Raw genomic sequence first — 21,024 nt, 5'->3', positions numbered from 1 at the left:
GTCCACCGGGTAAGGCTGATAGCCACCCAGAACTTGAGAACCTTGGGTTTGAGGAGGGGCCGAAAATTGCGTTTCCGAACTAGGAAATGGTTGTGAGCCGAACCATTCGTGGTTCCAACCGCGGAAGTCAGAGGGGTGATCGCCGGAGCCGGACATTTTTTTTTTGTAAGTAAGAGTGAAAGATTGAGAATTGATAAGAGAAGATGAGAGAATTTATATGAGAATTGTGTAGTGTGGTGTGAATTTTTTGGTGTGGAAGTGGGAGTATTTATAGATGAAAATGTGAATTTTGGGGAAAAATTGAAAAATAAATTAAAAGTTGGGAGAAAACGAATATAATTTATTGGGAAGTGGAAAAATATTTTTTTATTTAATTCAGATTTTTTAATTAAATCCGATTTTTTTAAAAGAAAAAACGAAATTGCCAACGGCATTGCCGTTGGGCAATCAGGCGCCGCCACGTCAGCTGCTCAGTGGTACGGACGTGCTCGATGCATCGAGCAGCGCCGTGCCAGCAGCAAGAGCACAGTGGCGAGCAGGGGTCAGCCGCGCCAGCGGCACGGACGCCGTCCTTGCCAGCGAGCACCGCTGCGGATGCTCTTATGGTCTCCATGGAAACTAGCTTTATGCTATTTTTGAGAAATCAAATTAAAACAAATGATTTTTGGGAGATTTTAAATCGAATCCACCAGTATAAAAATCGATTTTATTAGTAATCATAATTTTTCTTATTGAATTGTCCATATTAAATTATAAAAGATATTAGTGATTTGAAAGATTTCGGATAAATTAGCTGGAGTAATTTTCAGTTTGATCGGTATATAATTATCAAAAAAATTAATGGAAAATATAATCTCTCTTAAAATCTACATATTTTGAATCGAGTTGGTTTTAAAATATTGATTTTCTTATTAATTATTTATATTATATTTTTAAAATATTATAAAATGATGTAACTTGAAAATTTTGTGATAAATTAATATTTTTCTAACTTATTACTACAAGAAGAAAATACTATGTCGTATATTTAATTTATTTTGAATCAATTAATATTTTTATTTAATTTCAAATGTAAAAGATCTAAGTAATTCAATTATATATGTATAATTTGGATATATTTATTGTAAGTATTATAAAATGACGATAAAAATATTTGATTGTCCAAATTTGGCATTTCGAAATATAGATTCTAGATGTTTGTATGAAGTCCAAATCAATTTGTTGGACTAGTTGAAGTTCCCCAAAATTTGGCACAATGCTGGGGTATTGTCCAAATTATTGAGGGGGGCCCAAGCAATTCATAGACCTAAACTGCATTAATTTTTGTTGCTATTTTCAACAACTTTCTACACACATTGATAATATATACGAATACAGAATGTATACAATTTGAGTGGAGAGTTTGAATTGAATAATTAGGAATTTTCGAATATAAAAAGGAAATCATTTGCATATACGTACTTGTTTATTATGCAATTTGAGTGTAGAGTTTAAATCGAATAATTTGGAATTTTCGAATATAAAAAGGAAATCTTACTTGGCAATTTGAGTGTAGAGTTTAAATCGAATAATTTGGAATTTTCGAATATAAAAAGGAAATCTTATTTGTTTTGGGAGTGAGGTGGTGGAAACAACAAAGAGCATTAGCAATGCACAGTTTTCTGCATACTGATGTCCGAATTTGGACTTAGTAAATTTACCATATTTTGTCATGAATGAAATCAAAATTTATCAAATCAATATAGGTGACCCACTAAAATTTGGCATATATTACTTTTGTCTCTCATTAGGTGTCTCAATTTACTATTTTAGTCCGTTCGCGATTAAGAGTCCTAGTTCACTTTTACTTAGGGGTGTGCATTCGGGTTTCGGTTCGGTTTTTCGCCCAAACCGAACTGAACCCGAAAAACCGAAAACCGAATTTAGGCTAAAATTGAAACCGAACCGAACCGAACCGAAAAACTGAAAACCGAACTTAAAAAACCGAACCAAACCGAAAAAACCGAAATTTAAAAAAAACGAAAAACCAAAAAAATAGAATATATATTATATATATGATATAATATACTAAATTAATAGAATATATATATAATATTATATTTAAAATATAATTCGGGTTTTCGTTTTTTTTTCACCCGAACCGAAAAACCGAAATTTTTATATTTTTAAAACCGAACCAAACTGAAAAACTGAAAAAATATAACCAAATTTCAAAATTTCGGTTTGGTTCGATTCTGATATTCGGTTTTCGATTTTTTTCTCACCCCTACTTTTACTATAAAAATGTGTCTCGCACTTCACTATCTTTCTCCACTCACTTTCCTTATAGTATTTCATAAAATACAGTGAGTATATATTAAGGGAGGGAAAGGAAATGGTGGATTGTGCATATTATTTCCTAAGTAAGTGATGAAATAAAAAGTAATGTGAGATCTATGAAAAAGTGCACTGAAAAATGAATTTAAGGGATGAGTTCTAGATGACCTAACACCATCCATTATAAGAGTTGGCCAAACTTTTGGTTATCCAATTTTGGTGTGTTATTGTAGCAGGGGAAAACATGGAGAGGACTATCCCACTTTACTCTGCCATGTGGGCAGAGTGACAGGTCACCACAGTTTTATGCAGTACAGTATTTTTTTCCTTTTTATGTTTTACTCTCTCCGTCCCGGATAATTCGTTTCACTTTGATCGGGCACGGGTTTTAAGAAATGTAATGAAAAGTGAGTTGAAAAAATTAGTGGAATGTGGGCCCTACTTTTATTTATTAGTTTTATAGTAAAATGTGAGTAGGAATGAGTTAGTAGAATATGAGGTCCACTACCAAAAATGGTAAAAGTAAAATGGGACAAATTATGTGGGACGGACTAAAATGTAAAAATGAGACAAATTATCCGGGACGGAGGGAGTATTATTTTATGTTTTCCCTTTTCTTATTCTTCTTTGAAATGGAGTAATAATACAACATACTTCATCCGTGCAACGAAACATTACTCACAACTATATAAAGAAATTCAAGTTATGTAAAGAAATTTATTACTATTTAGGTAAAAAAAGAACAGAGAAAATACGTTAAACTAATGGGCTCAAGAAGAAACTGATTTCTAATATTTATTGGGTCCACGTGAACCCTTGAAAGCCCACGATCTCATCTAACTAGGCCCTTCTTTGTATGGGCTATTAATTTGTCCACAAAATCCATTTGCACATGTATATTTTAAGGAAAAATTTCAAATTTTTATACAACAATGTTTTTAGTCTATTCTTATCAAACCGGATATATTCAGTGAAAAATTGAACTCGTCAAACCAATATTTGACATAATCTCACTAATGAATGTGCATAAATTAAAAACTGGTTGCTCCACTATTGTTAAAAAAAAGTAAAAAAGAGCTACACTACAAAATTAGGTCCATGAATAGCAATATTACAAAAAATTATAACAAAAATATTATAGAAGTAAAATAGGTGGAAGAAAATCAAACAAAACCAAAGTCAACGGAATAATACACATATCGACGCTAACTTCATCCACTAGAGAATAATTATAGTAATTGTTATTACTTCTAGAAGATTTTGGAATTATTCTACTTTATAGTGGTCAGTTTTTAAATAATTGTTATTTATATGATATAATGATAAAAAAAATTATACAAAAATTCAATATATTTCATCGTAGTTGTAATCTAGTTACAAAAATATAAAAATTAGAAAAATTGCAGTTTAATTTGCTAATTTAAAAACTATGAATAACTAGATATCCTTATGATTAAATGACAAATTTTCTTTCAAAAATATACTTAAATTTCAGCCCGAAATGTGAAGGAGGCGACGTTACGAGAAAACTCGAAAATTCACACCTAATTATGATTTAAAATCTGAACGACAAACCAAATTGTTGTCGTCGCAAACCATAAGTCAAAATCATATAGGATATCGATTAATTAACATAGAAAACAAGTCAATTAAAATGATTGTGAAAACGACTCACAATATATATAGTGCAATAACAAGTGATTAAGTAGCTGTATGACAGGTTAACTAAAATCATACATGTCACGTTGCAAACGCAAAGTTCCAATTCTTTACGCAATTGGTTAGGTTGGATATTATATTTATTTTTCTAATTTTATCTGGGCTGAATTTGGTTTAGAGTATAGATCCATAATTTAAGTACATATTATAAAAATATTAAACATGCATGACGCTGTCATTACCTAATACTTTTTGACATTTTAATTTACTACAACTTACGCAAATCTTTCTAGTTCATTTGTCAACCCCAAAATCAGTCTAAATTCATCTAGGACTAACATTAATCGATCCCAATGGAGGAACATGTTATTTAGTTAGATATTATAAGTAACAAATGGGGAGTTAGCATATTTGATTAACATCAATTTGGTCTCTTTAGCTCTCACAATTCTAAAGAGAAATAAAAATAAAACCACGAATAACTAATAAAATATACCCCACTAAATTTATTCTTTTATGATGTTTTTTCAAACAATACATTAGTTATAGTTCTCCTTAATTAGTCAAATTTATGAATGGTTGGAAAGGCGAGATATTGGATTATTAATTAATTAATGTAGACAAAAATATAAGTTTATGGGCTCATGAACCATGAAACAGGTAGGGGATGTTCAATTTGAAGGTTGTATCCCATGATTAAATATGTAGTGTGTTTGGTTCATGAGATTTAATCATACAACTCAATCCTAGATGAATAATCATTGGATAATTAGTCATAGTTAACCCCCATTGACTAAAACAATCTCACAACTCAATCATTGATTATATCTTGGTATTATTTCTGGAAAACCGAACACCACCTTATAGTACTATATTTATATGAGTTTTAGAGAAGGCGGAAAATTGAATTCTTAAGGATTTTCCAACTTTCTCTATTGGAAGAGTTGAATTGATAATTGATCACCTGCATAATTTGATCATACCAGGAACAAGTTACCCAACAAGATAAGTATTTTTCTATTATGTAATTCACTTGCTCAAATGCAATATCAATTAACTAATCTAGATCTTATTATTGTTTAAAATTTTTGTTGCGTACGTATCATTAGACGATGACAATAATTCGTAGCATGTATTTTGATCTCAAAGTCGTAAATAATATAAGAATTCATCATATACTAAATTAAAGGTATATACTACTTGCTAGGATACCTATTCTCCAAAAATTTACATTGATATTACCTACCATATATGATGAGAGGAACAAGAATTCTCCTACAATTTACATTGGAATTATCCATTACAACTTTTCATTTTGGATGTATACAAATTATTGGAACTCAACTTTGTGAAGAGGCGGCTTTTGGTATGGAATATGCATACAACAAGCAAGAATTGTTATTATTCAATTTAATTGAAAGATGATAACGTACTTAATATTTAGGAGAAAATTAAATTGAATAGTGGTAGTATATGGGTAGCCACCAACACATTTAATAATTTCCTCCCTCATATCTTACTTCCCCATACGCAGGATTATCTACTTAATTAGTCCAAATAACACCGGGAAAATAAAATAAAAAAACTAGAAAAAACAATAAACAAAAACTGTATTATTGGATATTATATAACCAAGTTACAAAAGAGTAGGTAAGGTTTTTCCCAATACCACCAAATATAATATTTCAACTACATACAGAAAATAAACAACAAACAAATATAATCAAAATCAAACTATAGCTTTAGGTAGCATGCATGCATAGCATAACCAAATTCGACAATAAAGAGGATATAATTAGGGTTTTGTCCTTTTCCGACAACCTACTCAAGAGAATAGCAAATCTCTTTGAATGTCTCCAAACTTTGTTGAAACAATGGAACAAAGACTTCTATGCCTCCATCTCCCAAGAATGAGGGCAAAAGAAACAACATCCCTTCCACCGGAGAGAACGACGGCATGAAAATGTATGGTCCACCTCCTCCGAAATCGAGGTCGTAGAACGGAAACCTCAGCCAGCTATCCACCTCCAAATCGGGCCACAAAATGGGATTGGACGACGATTCCGTGTTCGTGACGAGCTCCCCGTCGTCCTTCACCTCGTGGGTGGCGAAGTCGATGAACGACTTGAAGTAGTCGTCGTTCACCTTCACGATCGCCTCGTGCAGAAGCCTGGCCGCGTACGAGAGCGGCTCGTGGAGAAGATATTTTACTTCGGTCGTAACGAAAGCCCAGAGAACTAGGTTTCCAAAGTACTCATTTGGCACTTTAGGATTTAGCCTCGACCGGCCGTCGACCGAGATTCGTAGCTTGGTCGTGTCGGACAGGTTTAGTCCCCGTGCCCGAGTTATGGACCTCCAGAGATGAGCCAATAGGGTTTCGATAGTGGTGTACCGCTTGTTGTTGTGGGATGCCTTGGCCTTGAGCTTCGAGATGAACTCAGCAGTGTAATGAACTCTGTGCACCACGATGTCGTTCGTGTCGTGGTCGATTAAGGGGTAGGTTTTCTTGAAATTCTTAGGTATGTATTCCGCCCCTCGATGCTGAAATTTGACTTCTGGTGGGCATCGAGGGGGGAATATTGTGCGGTCATCAAAAGGGAGGGGGCTTATCATAAGCCCCCTAGTGGCCTGGCCCCACGCAACTAAAAAGTTGCTGGATGAGTGGCCATCTGCCACGCGGTGGTGGGCAGTAAACCCCACCACCATAGATCCACAAGAGAATCTAGTGAGCTGGACTTGCACAAGTTCCGATACGTCCTTCACGCCAGGGTGGAGGGTCAACAGAAACGGGGACGGTTTGAGGAGCATCGTACGATCGAGGGGATAATCGACGGATGCCTCCACAAACCTGACGCCCTTGTCGTTCAGAAGAACGACGAGGTTCCCGTTGCTATCTTCCCCAATCCTTCCCGCCCAAGCGCGATATGCCGCCAGCGCCTTCCGGAGCCCTAGCTCGATGTCGGCATTCGATTGGGTGGGAGGGTTGTAGGCATATATCACGGCTATGTGTTGGTCATATGTAGCCTTGTCAAAGACTGACAATGGGACATAATCCGATGTTGTAAGAGGAGTGGTGTCTTGATAGAAAGGCTTAACAAGCCTAGTGCTTTCTATCTTCACCTTCATTTTTTTTAGGAAATTTGAGAATGGTTGTTATTTGAGTGATATTGTGAATGGCATATCATGGGCTATATATATAAGTTAGATTTCAATTTATGATTTATCTATTTAGTTACCACTTTAGATTACGTGTGTTTCTGTTACACCGAAATTGTACTGTTTGGTGGTGCAATAATATTGATTAAAATTGCCAACAACTCTTGGTGTTGATAGCTGTTTTTTGTGGGTTTGGTAAGATATATATTTGTTTGTTTTACTTTTAATTTTTTCTTTAATTTGGGTACTTATATTTGACTTGTGAGTGCTATCCAATTTTTTTCACAGGGGCCACAATTGGGTCTCTATTTGGGACGTGGCTGCTAGGGTAGGTTTAAGAAGATAGAAAAATGGTTGGCTTTTTTCTAGCATTCATATGATCATATCTTTGTAACTTTTGAAATTTTGCATCTAGACATAAACGTGTAATTTGTGAGACGGTTTTGGGTTTACGTTTATAGAGAGTTTGGTTCCCACAACTTGGTCTGTGACAATATATCTCGACTCGTCTTCACACTACTATGATTACACATTTACAATGGGTCTCATTAGTATCCACATATCATTCCATTTCTATGACTAATTTAATCTCATAAAATTTTTTGTGATATATCTAATATTGTATCTCATATTATCATGACTAAGCTATCGAACTTTGCCTTCTTACATTCTAAAGGATAATTGCCGAATGATAAGGAAATGTATAGTGATTTTGTGGTTTTATTTGGTATTTCTTTAATATTACGTTATTTTACAAGTAGATTGGTGAGGTGAGGATTTAGAGCTCAAGTTTGACTCTTCTCTATCCAAAGAAAGAGAATGAAAGTGATAATTCAAAGATGATCTTTATTCTTCTCTGTGCATTTAATAAAATAATTGGAGGATTGAGAAATATTTGCATTTTACACTGAATAATTAGATTTTGCGTCTCTATATATAAGTATGCAGTCTTAAATACAGTAGGTAATTAGGTGTAGAGTAATTCCGAGTCATACATGAGTTAGGATTTTTAGAATTTTTTGTCCACAGTAGTTATTCAATTAATAATTTAATATATGTATGACACTTGACTTGGGAAACAACTTATATTTTTCAATCTTATGGTTAGTGCCTTTGTGTTTGTGGTGTCTAATTTTAAATTTTATTTTTTTGGTTATTAGACCAAGCTTGCTCTCTGAGCATAAAAAGTGCTCAAACTTCAATCACGGTTACCAACATAACATATGATAAGATGGTCACACAATTTATACAACCCATTCCACAAACCATGATTATGGCGGTTGTAGCAATGTGCCCAAGTTTTGTGGAGTACTAGAAAGTGAACAAATTAAAGTGTAATAACTCCAAATTTAAAGTTTAATTATCTAGCATACCGATCCATATATATTTCAGCTAAAAGTTTCCATAAATCGTGATATTTGAGAATTAAAAAAAAATACGAATCCTAATTAAATTCATACAAAAATACTAAAATATATGAAGTTCATTAAAAATTAAAAACATATTATTAAAATTAAAAAGTTATAGTACATTGACATATAGTAAAGTTTAAGTAAAGAGAAAGGGAAAGTGAAAAAGAATATAAGGAAAATGACATCCGTACAAATTAAAGGAAAAGGAAGTAAAAGTGTGAAACAAGGGGAGAAAAAGACAGGGAAAATCGTTGCAACCAATACTCTTAAGTCTTAACCCTGCTTAGTTAGTCCGTGGTTAAGATCAGATGTGTTAGACTTCAAACAAAGTAAATTTATTAATACCTACCTTGATATGAATTATTGTTTAAGTTTGGTTTAGGATAAACATTACGACCAAGGATTAATGTATTTCTTTAAGGTTTGATAATATTTGAAATTTGACTTATGTCCAACTTTGATAATTTAAAGAGTTGACTACATAAATGGTACCTGATCTTTCACTTTCGCACAAAAATGATACATGATCTTTATTTTATATCGTTTTTTACCTATAAATCACATTTTTTGTACCTGATACAATTTTCACCCTAAAATACCATCTAAACAAATTCATTTTTCCATTTGTGTCATAAAGGATATTTTGGGCAATGACAAAATTAGTACCAAAAGTGATATTATAATATCTGCTCTCATTCTCCTCACTCTTTATACTATTATTAATAATCAATATTAATATTATTATTTTGATGTTATAAATTAATAATTAATTTATTTTTTAATATCATTTAAATATACTTAATCATAATTATAGTTATAATTATATTTAATTATTATAATAATATTATTGTTATAATAGTAAAAACTAGTAGTAATTAATAGATAATAATTGTTATTATTTTATATTAAATTAATAACTAATCAATATAGTCGTAATCAAAATTTAAAATTGTGAATTGTATTCATAATAATAAAGAGTTGAATGTTTTTAGTTAGGTGTTTCAACCCTAAATGAATATTAATAATTTAATTAAAAATATTCAATTGATTTAAGTACTTTAAATAATTAATTTAATTAGATATTTTGTTATTGATTTATTTTATGAATGCAATTAGATGTATATATAAAACACTAAAAAGTAAGAAGAAAAAGAAGAGAAAAGAAAAAAGAGGAAATATAAACTAAGGAGAAAAAGGAAAGAAGAAAGGAAGATAAAATACTAAAAAGAAAGAAGAAAATGAAGAAAAAAGAAGAAAGAATAAACTAAAGAAGAAAAAAAGAAATAAGAAAGGAAAAAGGAAAAAAAATTATATATTTGGTTCTATTTAATTGAAATTTCAAAGAATATCCTTCATAACAAAAAAAAATCACATGTTTGGTACCTAGGGTTATTTTTGTCATAGGGTACCAAAAACGATATAAAATTAAGACCAGATACCATTTATGTGCGAAAGTGAAAGATCAGGTACCATCTATGTAGTTTATTTTAATTTAAAATATAACGCAATGAAAAAAGGGCATGAGATTAATAAAATTTTAAATAAGTAGGAAATTTTATGTATAGTCAATGGTTTAATTCAAACAATTTCGAGCGACTCCTTCAATAAATAATAACCAATCATTAGGGTGTTGATAATTTCTTTTGTAAGCGTGATATTAGTGCTGGCGTAATTTTTATTCTATATGTTTTAAATTAATATCAAGCAGCATTATCCGATGTCCTGAGTTATAGCCTATAGTAGTGGGGTAGTATTTTAGTTGGGGTTGCAATTGTGTGAAAATGAAATTCAAGAAATGTCATTATTTACGATAACGAAAGGGCGCAAATTAGGTGTCCTAAAAGAATAAGGATAAAAATTATGGTTCAGTTACTATATGAGTTTGGTCTATAAGATAAGTTCGGATTCTAAACATTACTCCCTCTGTCCGATTACATATAACACATTTTTTTAACACATTTTTTAGGTATTGGTGTTTAGTGGTTAAATGAATAGAAAATAAAGTATGAATGAAAAAAATGTTGAAAGAAAAAGTAGGAGAGATATAAAGTAAGAGATATAGAATGTTATTTTTTTTGCCATAAAAGAAAATATCTCACTTATAGTGGGACTACCCAAAACTAAAAAGTGATGATATGAGATAATCTAAAAGTAAATATGCTTCGTGAGGTGAGTATTACATTCAAAGGTGTTGCACGATGCATTCACGCTAACCAACTCTTTCGTAGTCATCTTGTGATACGTTTATTATTTATATATCTTTATTTTGCATTATTATTTAGTTGTATTATTTAATTAGATATTTAAAGAGTACATATCTTATTAAGGGAGGGCACCCTTAACGTCTTGCACCTAATTTCTACCTATGTCGCCTAAATTCAATGTGTGTGTGTTTAGGAATTGGGGTTTGAGTTTGAGTAATAAATTTTATACTTCTTCGATTCACGGAATAATGTGCCTTTTATTGAATTAGGTTGTTCCTGATTTAAAGACTCATTTATATTTTTCTAGATTTTGTGTATAGATCTTAATCAACCTCTACTAAATTATTGCACTCGTATTACTATAAAACTGAAACTTATATATTTTACTAACTTTTTTATTTATTTCTTTTTTTTAAGTTCAAAAAAAATATTGAGTTAAATTGAATTTTAAATCATTGGCGAGTGAGTATTTATAGTCGGTGAATTAACTATTTAAATTGTTGGCGGATTGAGCATTTATATCCCCTCACAATTAGGGATGTCAAACGGGTCGGCCCATCGGGTTTCGGGCCCAACCCGACTCGGGTTGCGGGTCAATTGGGTGCGGGCTAGCCGGGTTGTGAATTCATTCGGGTTATAAAAGTTCAACCCTAACCCTAAAAACTCGGGTTTCAGGCTAGTCCAGCGGGTTAATCGGGTTACTAACGATGAGATTAACGTGCGATCAATCCAATAAAATCATAATGAAAATTGGTTATATTTATAAAATGTAAAATATTCAATTATGATAAATTTGAGATATATGCTTAAACTCAATCATAAACATGATCAAATTGGTTATATGCTTAAATTAGTGCATGTTTTTTAAATTTAAATATTCTTTTAGTGAATTCTATTATAAAATTATAAAATTGAAAGCTATTTTTTAGTTATTTAGTATATTATAAAATTAATCAATGAAGTGTCGAATTAGAAGTAAAAAATAGAATAATAGAAATTTTATCGGGTTTTCGGGCCAGTCCATCGGGTTTTCGGGTCTGGCCTTAACGGGGTGCGGGTTAATCGGGTTTTAATTTTATTGGCCTATAAATTTTCGACCATAACCCTATAAATTTGGCGGACTATTCGGGTCAACCTATGAGTTGCGGGCTATACTGTCGTCCCTACTCAATCTACAAATGGGACATAAATGAAAATTCTATTTTCCATTTATAGCGCTCACAATCTAATCATTATGTGGGCTAACTTTAATGCTCAAAACCGCGAAGGTGGAGTTTTAAAGCCCAATAAAAAACTTTTCCTTTGGTTAGGGATGAAGTTTTGATTTTTCCCTCAAACAAACAAATTGTCAAACACTCGTAAATAAAAGAAGATGGTAAAATTCTAATTTGTTTCGCATTTTTCAAAAATGAAATTATAAAATTTGAAGTTTGTAATTTTTGCAATCAACTTATTTGTTTCCTTTCTGACGAAACACGTGATAATATGAAAGCAAATTTTAAATATGAGAAAATATTATAACTATATATGTTATGAATATGAAATCTCTTCCTTACGGAGGTGCATGTTCTTGCAGTGGGTGTTGCATTAAAATCTGCACTAGATAATCATATATTTCACCGAAAAGATAACAGATAAAATAATTGCGAAAATTGTGAAATTTGCAATATATAATTGTATCTGTAAAAAGTGTGGGACGAACCAAAATTTAACTACTTTCCTAATTTATTTGGCAATTTGTCCAAACATATATGAATATTGGTCAATTTTAAAAAACGACATTTATCTCCTTTTCTTTTAATGTGCTTAACTAAATGTAAATGGACATGGGCCGCAAATAAATAGCCCATTAGTAACATATCCAATCTCTCTATTTTGATTTATATACTAGTATTTGCTAAAGACTACGTTAAACAACTATCTTCAACCTTTAAAATATTGCTAATTGTTTATATTTGTTTATCCTTCAAAATATTAACTACCCCAACCACCCTGTATATTTTCTCTCCATTATATTAATTTATACCTAAAACCCAAACATCACTCATACAATAACTTAATTACGGTTATATACATTACTCCTCCCATAAATGCAAGTCCTTTTCTTTTGTAAACCTACAAATTCCCACGTTTATTAAAATTGTAGCGAAAATAATTAACAATATTTTATGGTGCGAAAACTAATTAAAACAATTAATTGCATATAAAATTACGAAGGATACGAAATTGGTGTAGTGAAAATAAGAAATTGACATGGTTGGCAAGTTTGGATCAATATACTAATAATGTGATATGGTTTTATTAGAATAATGTCACATCCATCATCGTACGGATGCGGAACCAGTAAAGTAGTCTGTGTAGCATAAGGGTTTTAAATGAAATTTCCACGAAAAAGGCCAAAGTGAGAGCAGTATACCTGTTGATAATATTATCGAATTTGACTATATTTAGATATAGATATTGACATGCTACCTACTAAGAGTTAAGAGTCTTACATTTTGGATGTAAGTACTCTCAATAGTATGTGTAGATATAGCTTTCCAAAAGTGTGACAAGAAAAACTGAACTTCGTCTTTTACTATATGATTCCATGATTTATCTTATCGCTCAAGAAATTTTTTTTACTGCTTCCATAGTACTATATGGGTACCACTTTGATTTGGTTCAAAATTTAAGGAATTTAAAGAAATGAATTAATAAAAAGTTATGAGTTTCATTTGCACATGCTCCTATTACTTTTTAATTAAATGTGGTTTGCCAAAAAAGAGTTAATTTTTTGCAAAATTAATACTCAAATCACTTTATTTTACTACTAATCTCTGTTTATGTAGGAAATCATATGTGATAATTTCAAAAGGCTAGGCCTTTGGCTTTTCACATGGTGTAACATTTATGAGGTGCCCTTATTACAAGACCTTTCACTTGTGTTTCCTAGCCTATAAATAGGCTTGTTTTGAGGAGAAGAAGACACAACAAAAACAAATCTTCTCTCTACATCACTTAAGCATTCTAGTGGGCATTCTAGGAGCATTGTCTAGCTCGGTTCTCTCCTCCAATTCAAGTTCGCCGGAGCCTACGAGTTTGAGGTGCTTCAACTCGATAGGAGGACAATCGTTTCATCTTTGGGGACATTACGCCAATCCGTGAGCACTAGCCGGGGCGTATTTCGTCTTGCGGAGAGAGGGATACCTCGACTCGACTTGAAGAATACTATAGTTTGCATCTCTTTACTTTCGTTGTAATTTATTTGTTACATTTACCTTCCAGCTTTGTGTTCTTTGTAATAGCAAGGGTTGCCAGTGTAAAGGCCACTATATTTCCAACAGTTTATTCTATCATACAGATGAAAATTTGACTCCAATAATTGACCGTAGGGATCCAACTACAGAAAGAATTACTATGGGATGAATTGTGAATTGTATGTGTACAAATTTTAACTGTGGTAATACACAAATGTTTGGATTAAAAAAATTAAAATGACTTGTGGTACAACCCAACGTCCCACAACACATGTCGCGTTCGAAGCTTGACCGCCATCCAGGCGAGGTCTCCACCGCCACAACAGCCCCGGCCTGGGCGCGCACTCCAGTTGCTGCAACGCTCGAGGCCGGACCTCAACACAAGATTTGTGGCCCGACACCAACCCGATACCGATGGCTTAATAATGGCTTCCATCATCGGTTTATTATTTAAATAGCAGTAAATAAACACTATTACTAAGAAATGAAAGAGACTAATTTTTTGGTATAAGACAGTAGGGTTATTATTATAGCTCCACTAGTTATTTACATGGAAAAAAAGAGTGAGGCTCTGGGCCTGCTATGCATTAAATTCCCTACAGAATGGAGTATAATAGTAGTATTACTAGATATTAAGTTAATTAATTTAAAATATGGAGTATTTGTAGAAATTTAGTGTTGTTATTCTGGTCACGTTTTCTGTTTTATTATTGCCTCTCCAATCAAGGAAATTCGGACTGATATTAGAGTTTTATGTGATATGGTCAAAGATTTAACCATTGACACTGAAACATGCAAGACACTGCAATTCTGAGGCAATTTTTAAATATTTTTTGACATTACTTTAGTAGTAGTAGTTACAATTCTATAATCTGTCTAAGTTTATTATCTGAATTTTCATTAGTTATATAAAAAAATACACTGTCTAAAACTCTTGACTGATTGTATATACGTGAAAAAACGAAGGTTGGCATAATTGCGTGGGAAATGTGAATATTGATTCAATAAATTCAGGTGTCGTAAGAAATCTATAAATTGTAGTTCATGAATTTGCAAGTTGCATGTTTGCAATATCTAGGAAATTAAATATTACTCCTATTAAGGAAAACCTCTTGACTTTGAGATATTTACATTTAAGACACTTTTCTTCACTTTTTTAGACTAAAATACCCCTCATGAAGGGAGATTTATTAGTACTTTTCACCATTCCACATTCAAGTTGAAAAAGGTTATTGTGGGTTTTCAATCAAATCTAGTTGTTTGATGATTATTTATAACTCTTTCCGTTTTAAATTTAATGGAGTAATTTTTTAGTTAATGTAATACGCATAGGCATGTGAAAAAGGCCGAGTGATTTTTGTTGTTTTATCAATAAAAAAAATTAAAGTTTGATACTCATTTTGCGTTGACTGAGAAATATTTAGAAAAACAGAGCATCCACTATAGCGGATTTTTTTTCGTGTTAGAAATACGAAGTGTGATTTTTATGTCAAATTATTTTTCGATGATTTTTTGAACTTTTCTATCGTTTGAAATTCGACAGTTTAATTTATTGTTTTCTATGCATTACCGTTTAATTTATTGCACCATGCCATTTTATTTCATTTCCCCTTTTTCTTATTCTTTTCGAAGGTGCTGAAAATCCGTTTTTTTTTCTTATGTTTTAGAATAAACGTGGGTTTTATTTGTAGTTAAGTTATGGTTTTAGCATTGTATACCTGCGTGTGCGCACGAATATTTCTTTGTTAAATTTTTTAAAAAATCACTTATCATTTATTTTAATTTCAAAAATACTGTAATTTGAATAAATATATAAATTGAATATTAATAAAAATTATTTAAAAAGTAAATTGTGGTGTAATGAATAATATAGTTATGCTTGGATTTGTGATTCGTCTATCACTAGATTTGTAGCTTTAGCTTGTCGATACTAGGAAAATATATATATATTGACACAATTTCTACATGACATAATATCTTTCATTTTTCATGAGTATATTTAATTTATAATTTTAATTAATATACTCTAATACAATTTTAGATAGCTACAAATCAAATTTATGATAATCAAACCAAATTGAATATTCTCATCTACAAAAAGTCCATATTTATCCGACATTCGCATATTTATACATTCTAGTACACTATCGAAATATTATATACATGTACACATACTTGCATTATATGTTGTTGGTATTGATGGTGATTATGTGAAAATCGCTTAAAGGTATAATTTGTTTTTTAAATTAAAAACTCATTATATTAAACAGCTGTAAAAATATCTAAACATAAAATACTATTATAACTTTCATAATTAGTCAAAAGTTTAAACTTATTGAATTACGAATTAATCTTTTAATCCTCTGTACGGTTGCGAGAATCGCGTGCACGATTTTACAGCAGTTCAGCAAATGAGTAATGATTTTACCATTTTATCCTTCTAGTAAATTTACAGAAATGGAAGATTCGTTTTTTTTAATTGCAGTTTGAATCTACAGTTTGATACAATTAACTGTCTAAAATAATCGATATCCATAAAATAACTGAAAAATAATATACATCGTCCTAGATTTGAATGCAAACGTTATGAATTAAAAATTATAAATTAAAATTGCTAAAAGCATTATTTAGTACTATGTGTTTGGTATTCTTTTCAAGAGTGGCAAATTCTCTTTTAGAATTCCATGTGAATTGATATTCTTAAAGTGGGAATCATCATTTTTGTATTTGTAAAGATGAGGTAACGTGTTTGGTTTAACTTGTTAAAGTTATTCAAATTATCATATAGTACTTCATTAGTTTATAGTAAAAGTTGTTTTTCTTTTTTGGTGTGTTGGTTAAATTAATTTATATATTATGATAAATTTCCTTCTCTAATGGCGTGTGTGTACATTCATTTTTTTACTATAATAATCGGAACATTTTAATCTCGATATCCTATTCTTACTTTACGAATTTCTTGTTAAAACATATGTCGTTCAATATCATAACTAATTATTCGTCTCATTGACTGGCAAGACTAATTTTTGTTAAAGTGGGAATCACCATTTTTTGTACTCCATTCGTAAGGATGAGGTAACTTGTTTGGTTTCACTTGTTAAAGTTATTCAAATTATCATATAACAATAATTCCTTCGTCTACGAAAATTTTGTTTTTCTGTTTTGGTCCGTAGGGTAAATTAATTTATAGTATATATATTTATGATATATTTCCTTTTCTAATAACGTGTGAGTGTATATTCCATTTTCACTACAATAATCGGAACATTCTAATCTCAATATCTCATTCACTCTTTACTAATTTTCCATTAAAACTTATGTCGTTCACTATCATAAAAATCGTGTCGTTGACTATCAAGACTAATTTTCGTTAAACTTAATACTTATAGTTCAATTTTGCTATTGGGATAAAAGTTCAATAAAATATACTACTGACTCAAATTACTTTAATGGCTTCATATTGCTAACAAGTTTTGTACTCCTACTACGTATTTGATTCCACCGTAACTTATTGTTATGAAATATTAAAATAAGCCATTTTTTTTGTATGTATAATAAATCATTTATAAACACAATAATATAATTTCAACAAGTAAAATAAATCTTACTACCATGTTCATATATCAACTAATACTCCTTTAAACTTATTAATAATGTGATACTGTAGTTGTGATTATAAATTAAGAATCAAGATAATTTATACACTTTCTTAGATATGAGAGACAACTTTTTAGATGAACAAGTCATTTTTTATTTTGATAAAAATCAACCTTTTAGTGTCTAAAACTTGTAGTACTACTATTTTTATTTCTTGAGTTACTAGTAGTGTTTATAATTATAATTTAGGATACTATCTAATCAATTTATTTACACTTTTTTTTACTATCCACACGTATTCATTTTTCCTTACTACTATTTAATATCATCAACATTTATCCGATAATAATATCTTGTAAGTAAAACACTTTTTATGATCCACACATATTCATTTTTCCTTACTACATAATATCGGCAACATCTCTCCGATAATAATATCTAACTTTATTTACGCCCATAATTTCAACTCTTGTTTTTATTTCATAAATATATTTATATACAAATAATTAAGAAATGAAATTATTTTACTTAAAAAAATAAAAATAATTAAAATAAAAGTAAGTACTAATCATTCACTAATAGGACGGTTTCAATATCATATTTCTATACATGATGTTAACAAAAACGCATCTCATAACACATAGTACACTGCGTCTGAACGGTTGTTGGAAGTACTCCTCGCCACATATGCTAGTTTACGCCTAAACTCGCGAGTTAACCCTGATAAACCGCTAAATCTAATGGATCGTGGCTTATTCGGTGGACTTGACGTGCCATTTACACCTACGTTACGTATTAATCAATGACTAACCTGACATTGCCATAATTTGTTGCATTTTTCCGATAAATTTCGAACATCACATTGATTGGTATAAACGAGACGAATTGAAGGGAAAAAAATATTGAAATAACAGAAAAATTAATTTAGGAAAATTGGGAGAAAATTTTAAATTGAAGGGTATGAAATGGGAAAAAAAGGGAACATATATGCGAAAATAAGTACAGAATTAAAACTTCACAGTTAAGGAATATTGCGCCTCTTTTAATTCCAGAGAGAAAAAATAGGAGACAGAAAGGCGCACGTCTATATTAAACCCTCCATCGATTTCTCTCCATCTCTCCTTCTCTCCCACTCACATTTATTTCCTCCGAAATTTGTGAGTACTGTCATTTGTAGAGTGAGAAATTGCTGAAATTATGTCCGGAAGAGGAGGCCGATCAGGAGGCGGAGGCGGAGGGGGAGGCCGGGGACGCGGCCGCTTGGAGGCGGAAGAGGACCACCAGACGCCGGGTCGAGATCAGCAGGCGGCGCGCGGCCGCGGCGGAGCCGGTGGCTACAATGCGCCGCCGCAATCAGTCGGTGCAGCGCCTTCGCAACCGTCGCGGCCGGAGCCTGCAGCGTCGCTGTCTCACGAAATGGGCAAAAGCTCACGCTGAAGGCATCTTCGTCACAGGCGCCTCAGACGCAGGGACCTCCGGCAGCGGCGGCGAATCCTCCGCCGGTCCTGCCTGAATTGCCTCCGGCTTCGTCGAAGGCGGTCAGGTACCCGCCGAGGCCTGGATTTGGAAGCTACGGCCGAAAGTGGTGGTGAAGCGAACCACTTTCTGACGGAGATCGGGAACAGAGATCTGCGTCATTACGATGTGAGTTTGAACCTTTTGATTGCAGAATTCTATTGGTTTTTTCGTGTACGTTTATTGAGTTTATATGTCGTCGTTGAGTTGTTTCGTGTTAACAAAGTTTCAACAGACATTCTTCTGATGTTCATTATTTTTTACTGAGTAGGTTTTTCTGTGTATTTTTTTGCTTTCACTCTTTAATAAATGCAAAAGTCTCAGATGTGTTTTCACCTTTTGATTGCAGGTATTCTAATTATTTTTTCTGGTGTATATTTATTGAGTTTATATGTCCTCGTTGAGTTGTTTCTTATTAACAACGTTTCAACAGACATTCTTATAATGTTCATTGTTGTTTTTTGCTGAGTTAAGTTTTTCTGTGTATTTTTTTGCTATGACTTTTTAACAAATGCGTAGTCTCACATGTGCTAGGCCATAATTTCATGTATATGTATATTTGCACTACAAGCACGTACAGGTTTACTGTTTTACCAGTTCAATCCGAATTTTCTGAATAGATGTGAGTGCTTGGGTGTACATAGCTTCTTGAATTAGTATGTGTGTTTTTCAATGAATTTCACAGGTTTCAATATCACCTGAGTGACATCTAAGAAGGTGTGTAGAGAGATTTTGAACCAGCTTGTTACAAACTATAAAGACTCGCATCTAGGCAAGAGGATGCTCGCATACGATGGAAGTAAAAGTTGCTACGCTGCTGGCGAGTTGCCTTTTGAATCAAAAGATTTTGTGGTTGAGCTAAACAGTGGTGATAGTCAGTCGAGGTAAAGTTTAGCTAACAATAATATCCTGCCTATTGGTGCTGTCAGTCCTATCCTTGAGTTTATTCCAAATATTGCATAATCTATATTTGTTATGTATGTATGGAGATTGAGTGGCAATGGTGTTAGATTTTTTTGTTATGTGGAATGACTCTTTTATATATTTAATTCATATTGACACTGTTATAAAATTAAATTACAGTTAATTTTGGGCTGATACTGTGTTATGTTTTGCTTCAATGCATGCTGCCTCTTACTTAGAATGTCATGCATACATGCAGGAGAGAGCGCAAGTTCAAAGTGTCGATCAAATTCGCTGCCAAAGTAGACCTGCATCACCTACAGCAATTCATACTGGGCAGGCAACTGGATCTGCCACAGGAAACCCTGCAATTATTTGATGTGGTTTTGAGGCAGAATCCTTCTAACAGGTGCCATTTTTCGCTCAAAATAGTGACACTCTCTCATATAAGTATTTGGTTTTCCGTGTAAATCAATAATCATGATCTATCCTCTTATTTCAGCTGCGCAGTGGTTGGGAGGTCATTTTTCTCGCCTATGCTGGGTGATATAGGAGAGCTAGGAAATGGTCTAATGTATTGGAAAGGCTTCTATCAAAGTCTTCGCCCTACACAGATGGGCCTGTCTCTCAACATTGGTATGCAGTTCATTCTTATGGGACTTTTGCACTTGATTTTATGGTGTGTCGTGAACTGATTTTAATTGGCTTTTTTATTCTTGCAGATATGTCTGCTAGGGCATTCTTTGAACCTATTAGGGTCTCGCAATATGTTCAAAAACATATCAACAAAGATCTGTCTAGGGGTTTATCTGACCAAGATCGCATAAAGGTTCTTGTTAAGTTAATTTTTAATTGTTGAAACTCTAATTTTGTTCGACTTTGCTTTATCTTATGTCATTGATCTTGTGTGGATAATAACATCATGTTCTCTAGGTCAAAAAAGCTTTAAAGGGTGTACGGGTGGAGACCCAACATCTAGGTCAAATCAGACGCCATAAGATTTCAGGCATCACAACCATGTCC

General features: G+C 32.3%; 1 protein-coding gene and 1 pseudogene across 1 annotated transcript; one reads left to right on the top strand and one right to left on the bottom strand.

Moving 5' to 3' along the window:
- Positions 1–5,568: 5,568 nt before the first annotated feature.
- On the bottom strand, positions 5,569–7,136 carry LOC121791474 (agmatine coumaroyltransferase-2-like). The gene has a single exon (XM_042189413.1). The coding sequence runs from the start codon at positions 7,099–7,101 to the stop codon at positions 5,797–5,799; it is 1,305 nt and encodes a 434-aa protein (XP_042045347.1). The 5' UTR covers positions 7,102–7,136; the 3' UTR covers positions 5,569–5,796.
- An 11,553-nt stretch (positions 7,137–18,689) lies between these two features.
- On the top strand, positions 18,690–21,018 carry LOC121791475 (annotated as a pseudogene).
- The last annotated feature ends 6 nt before the right edge of the window (positions 21,019–21,024 follow it).

Source organism: Salvia splendens, unplaced genomic scaffold (assembly GCF_004379255.2).
Source record: "Salvia splendens isolate huo1 unplaced genomic scaffold, SspV2 ctg822, whole genome shotgun sequence".
Classification (NCBI taxonomy): domain Eukaryota; kingdom Viridiplantae; phylum Streptophyta; class Magnoliopsida; order Lamiales; family Lamiaceae; genus Salvia; species Salvia splendens.
This window is presented reverse-complemented; position numbering and strand designations above follow the sequence as displayed.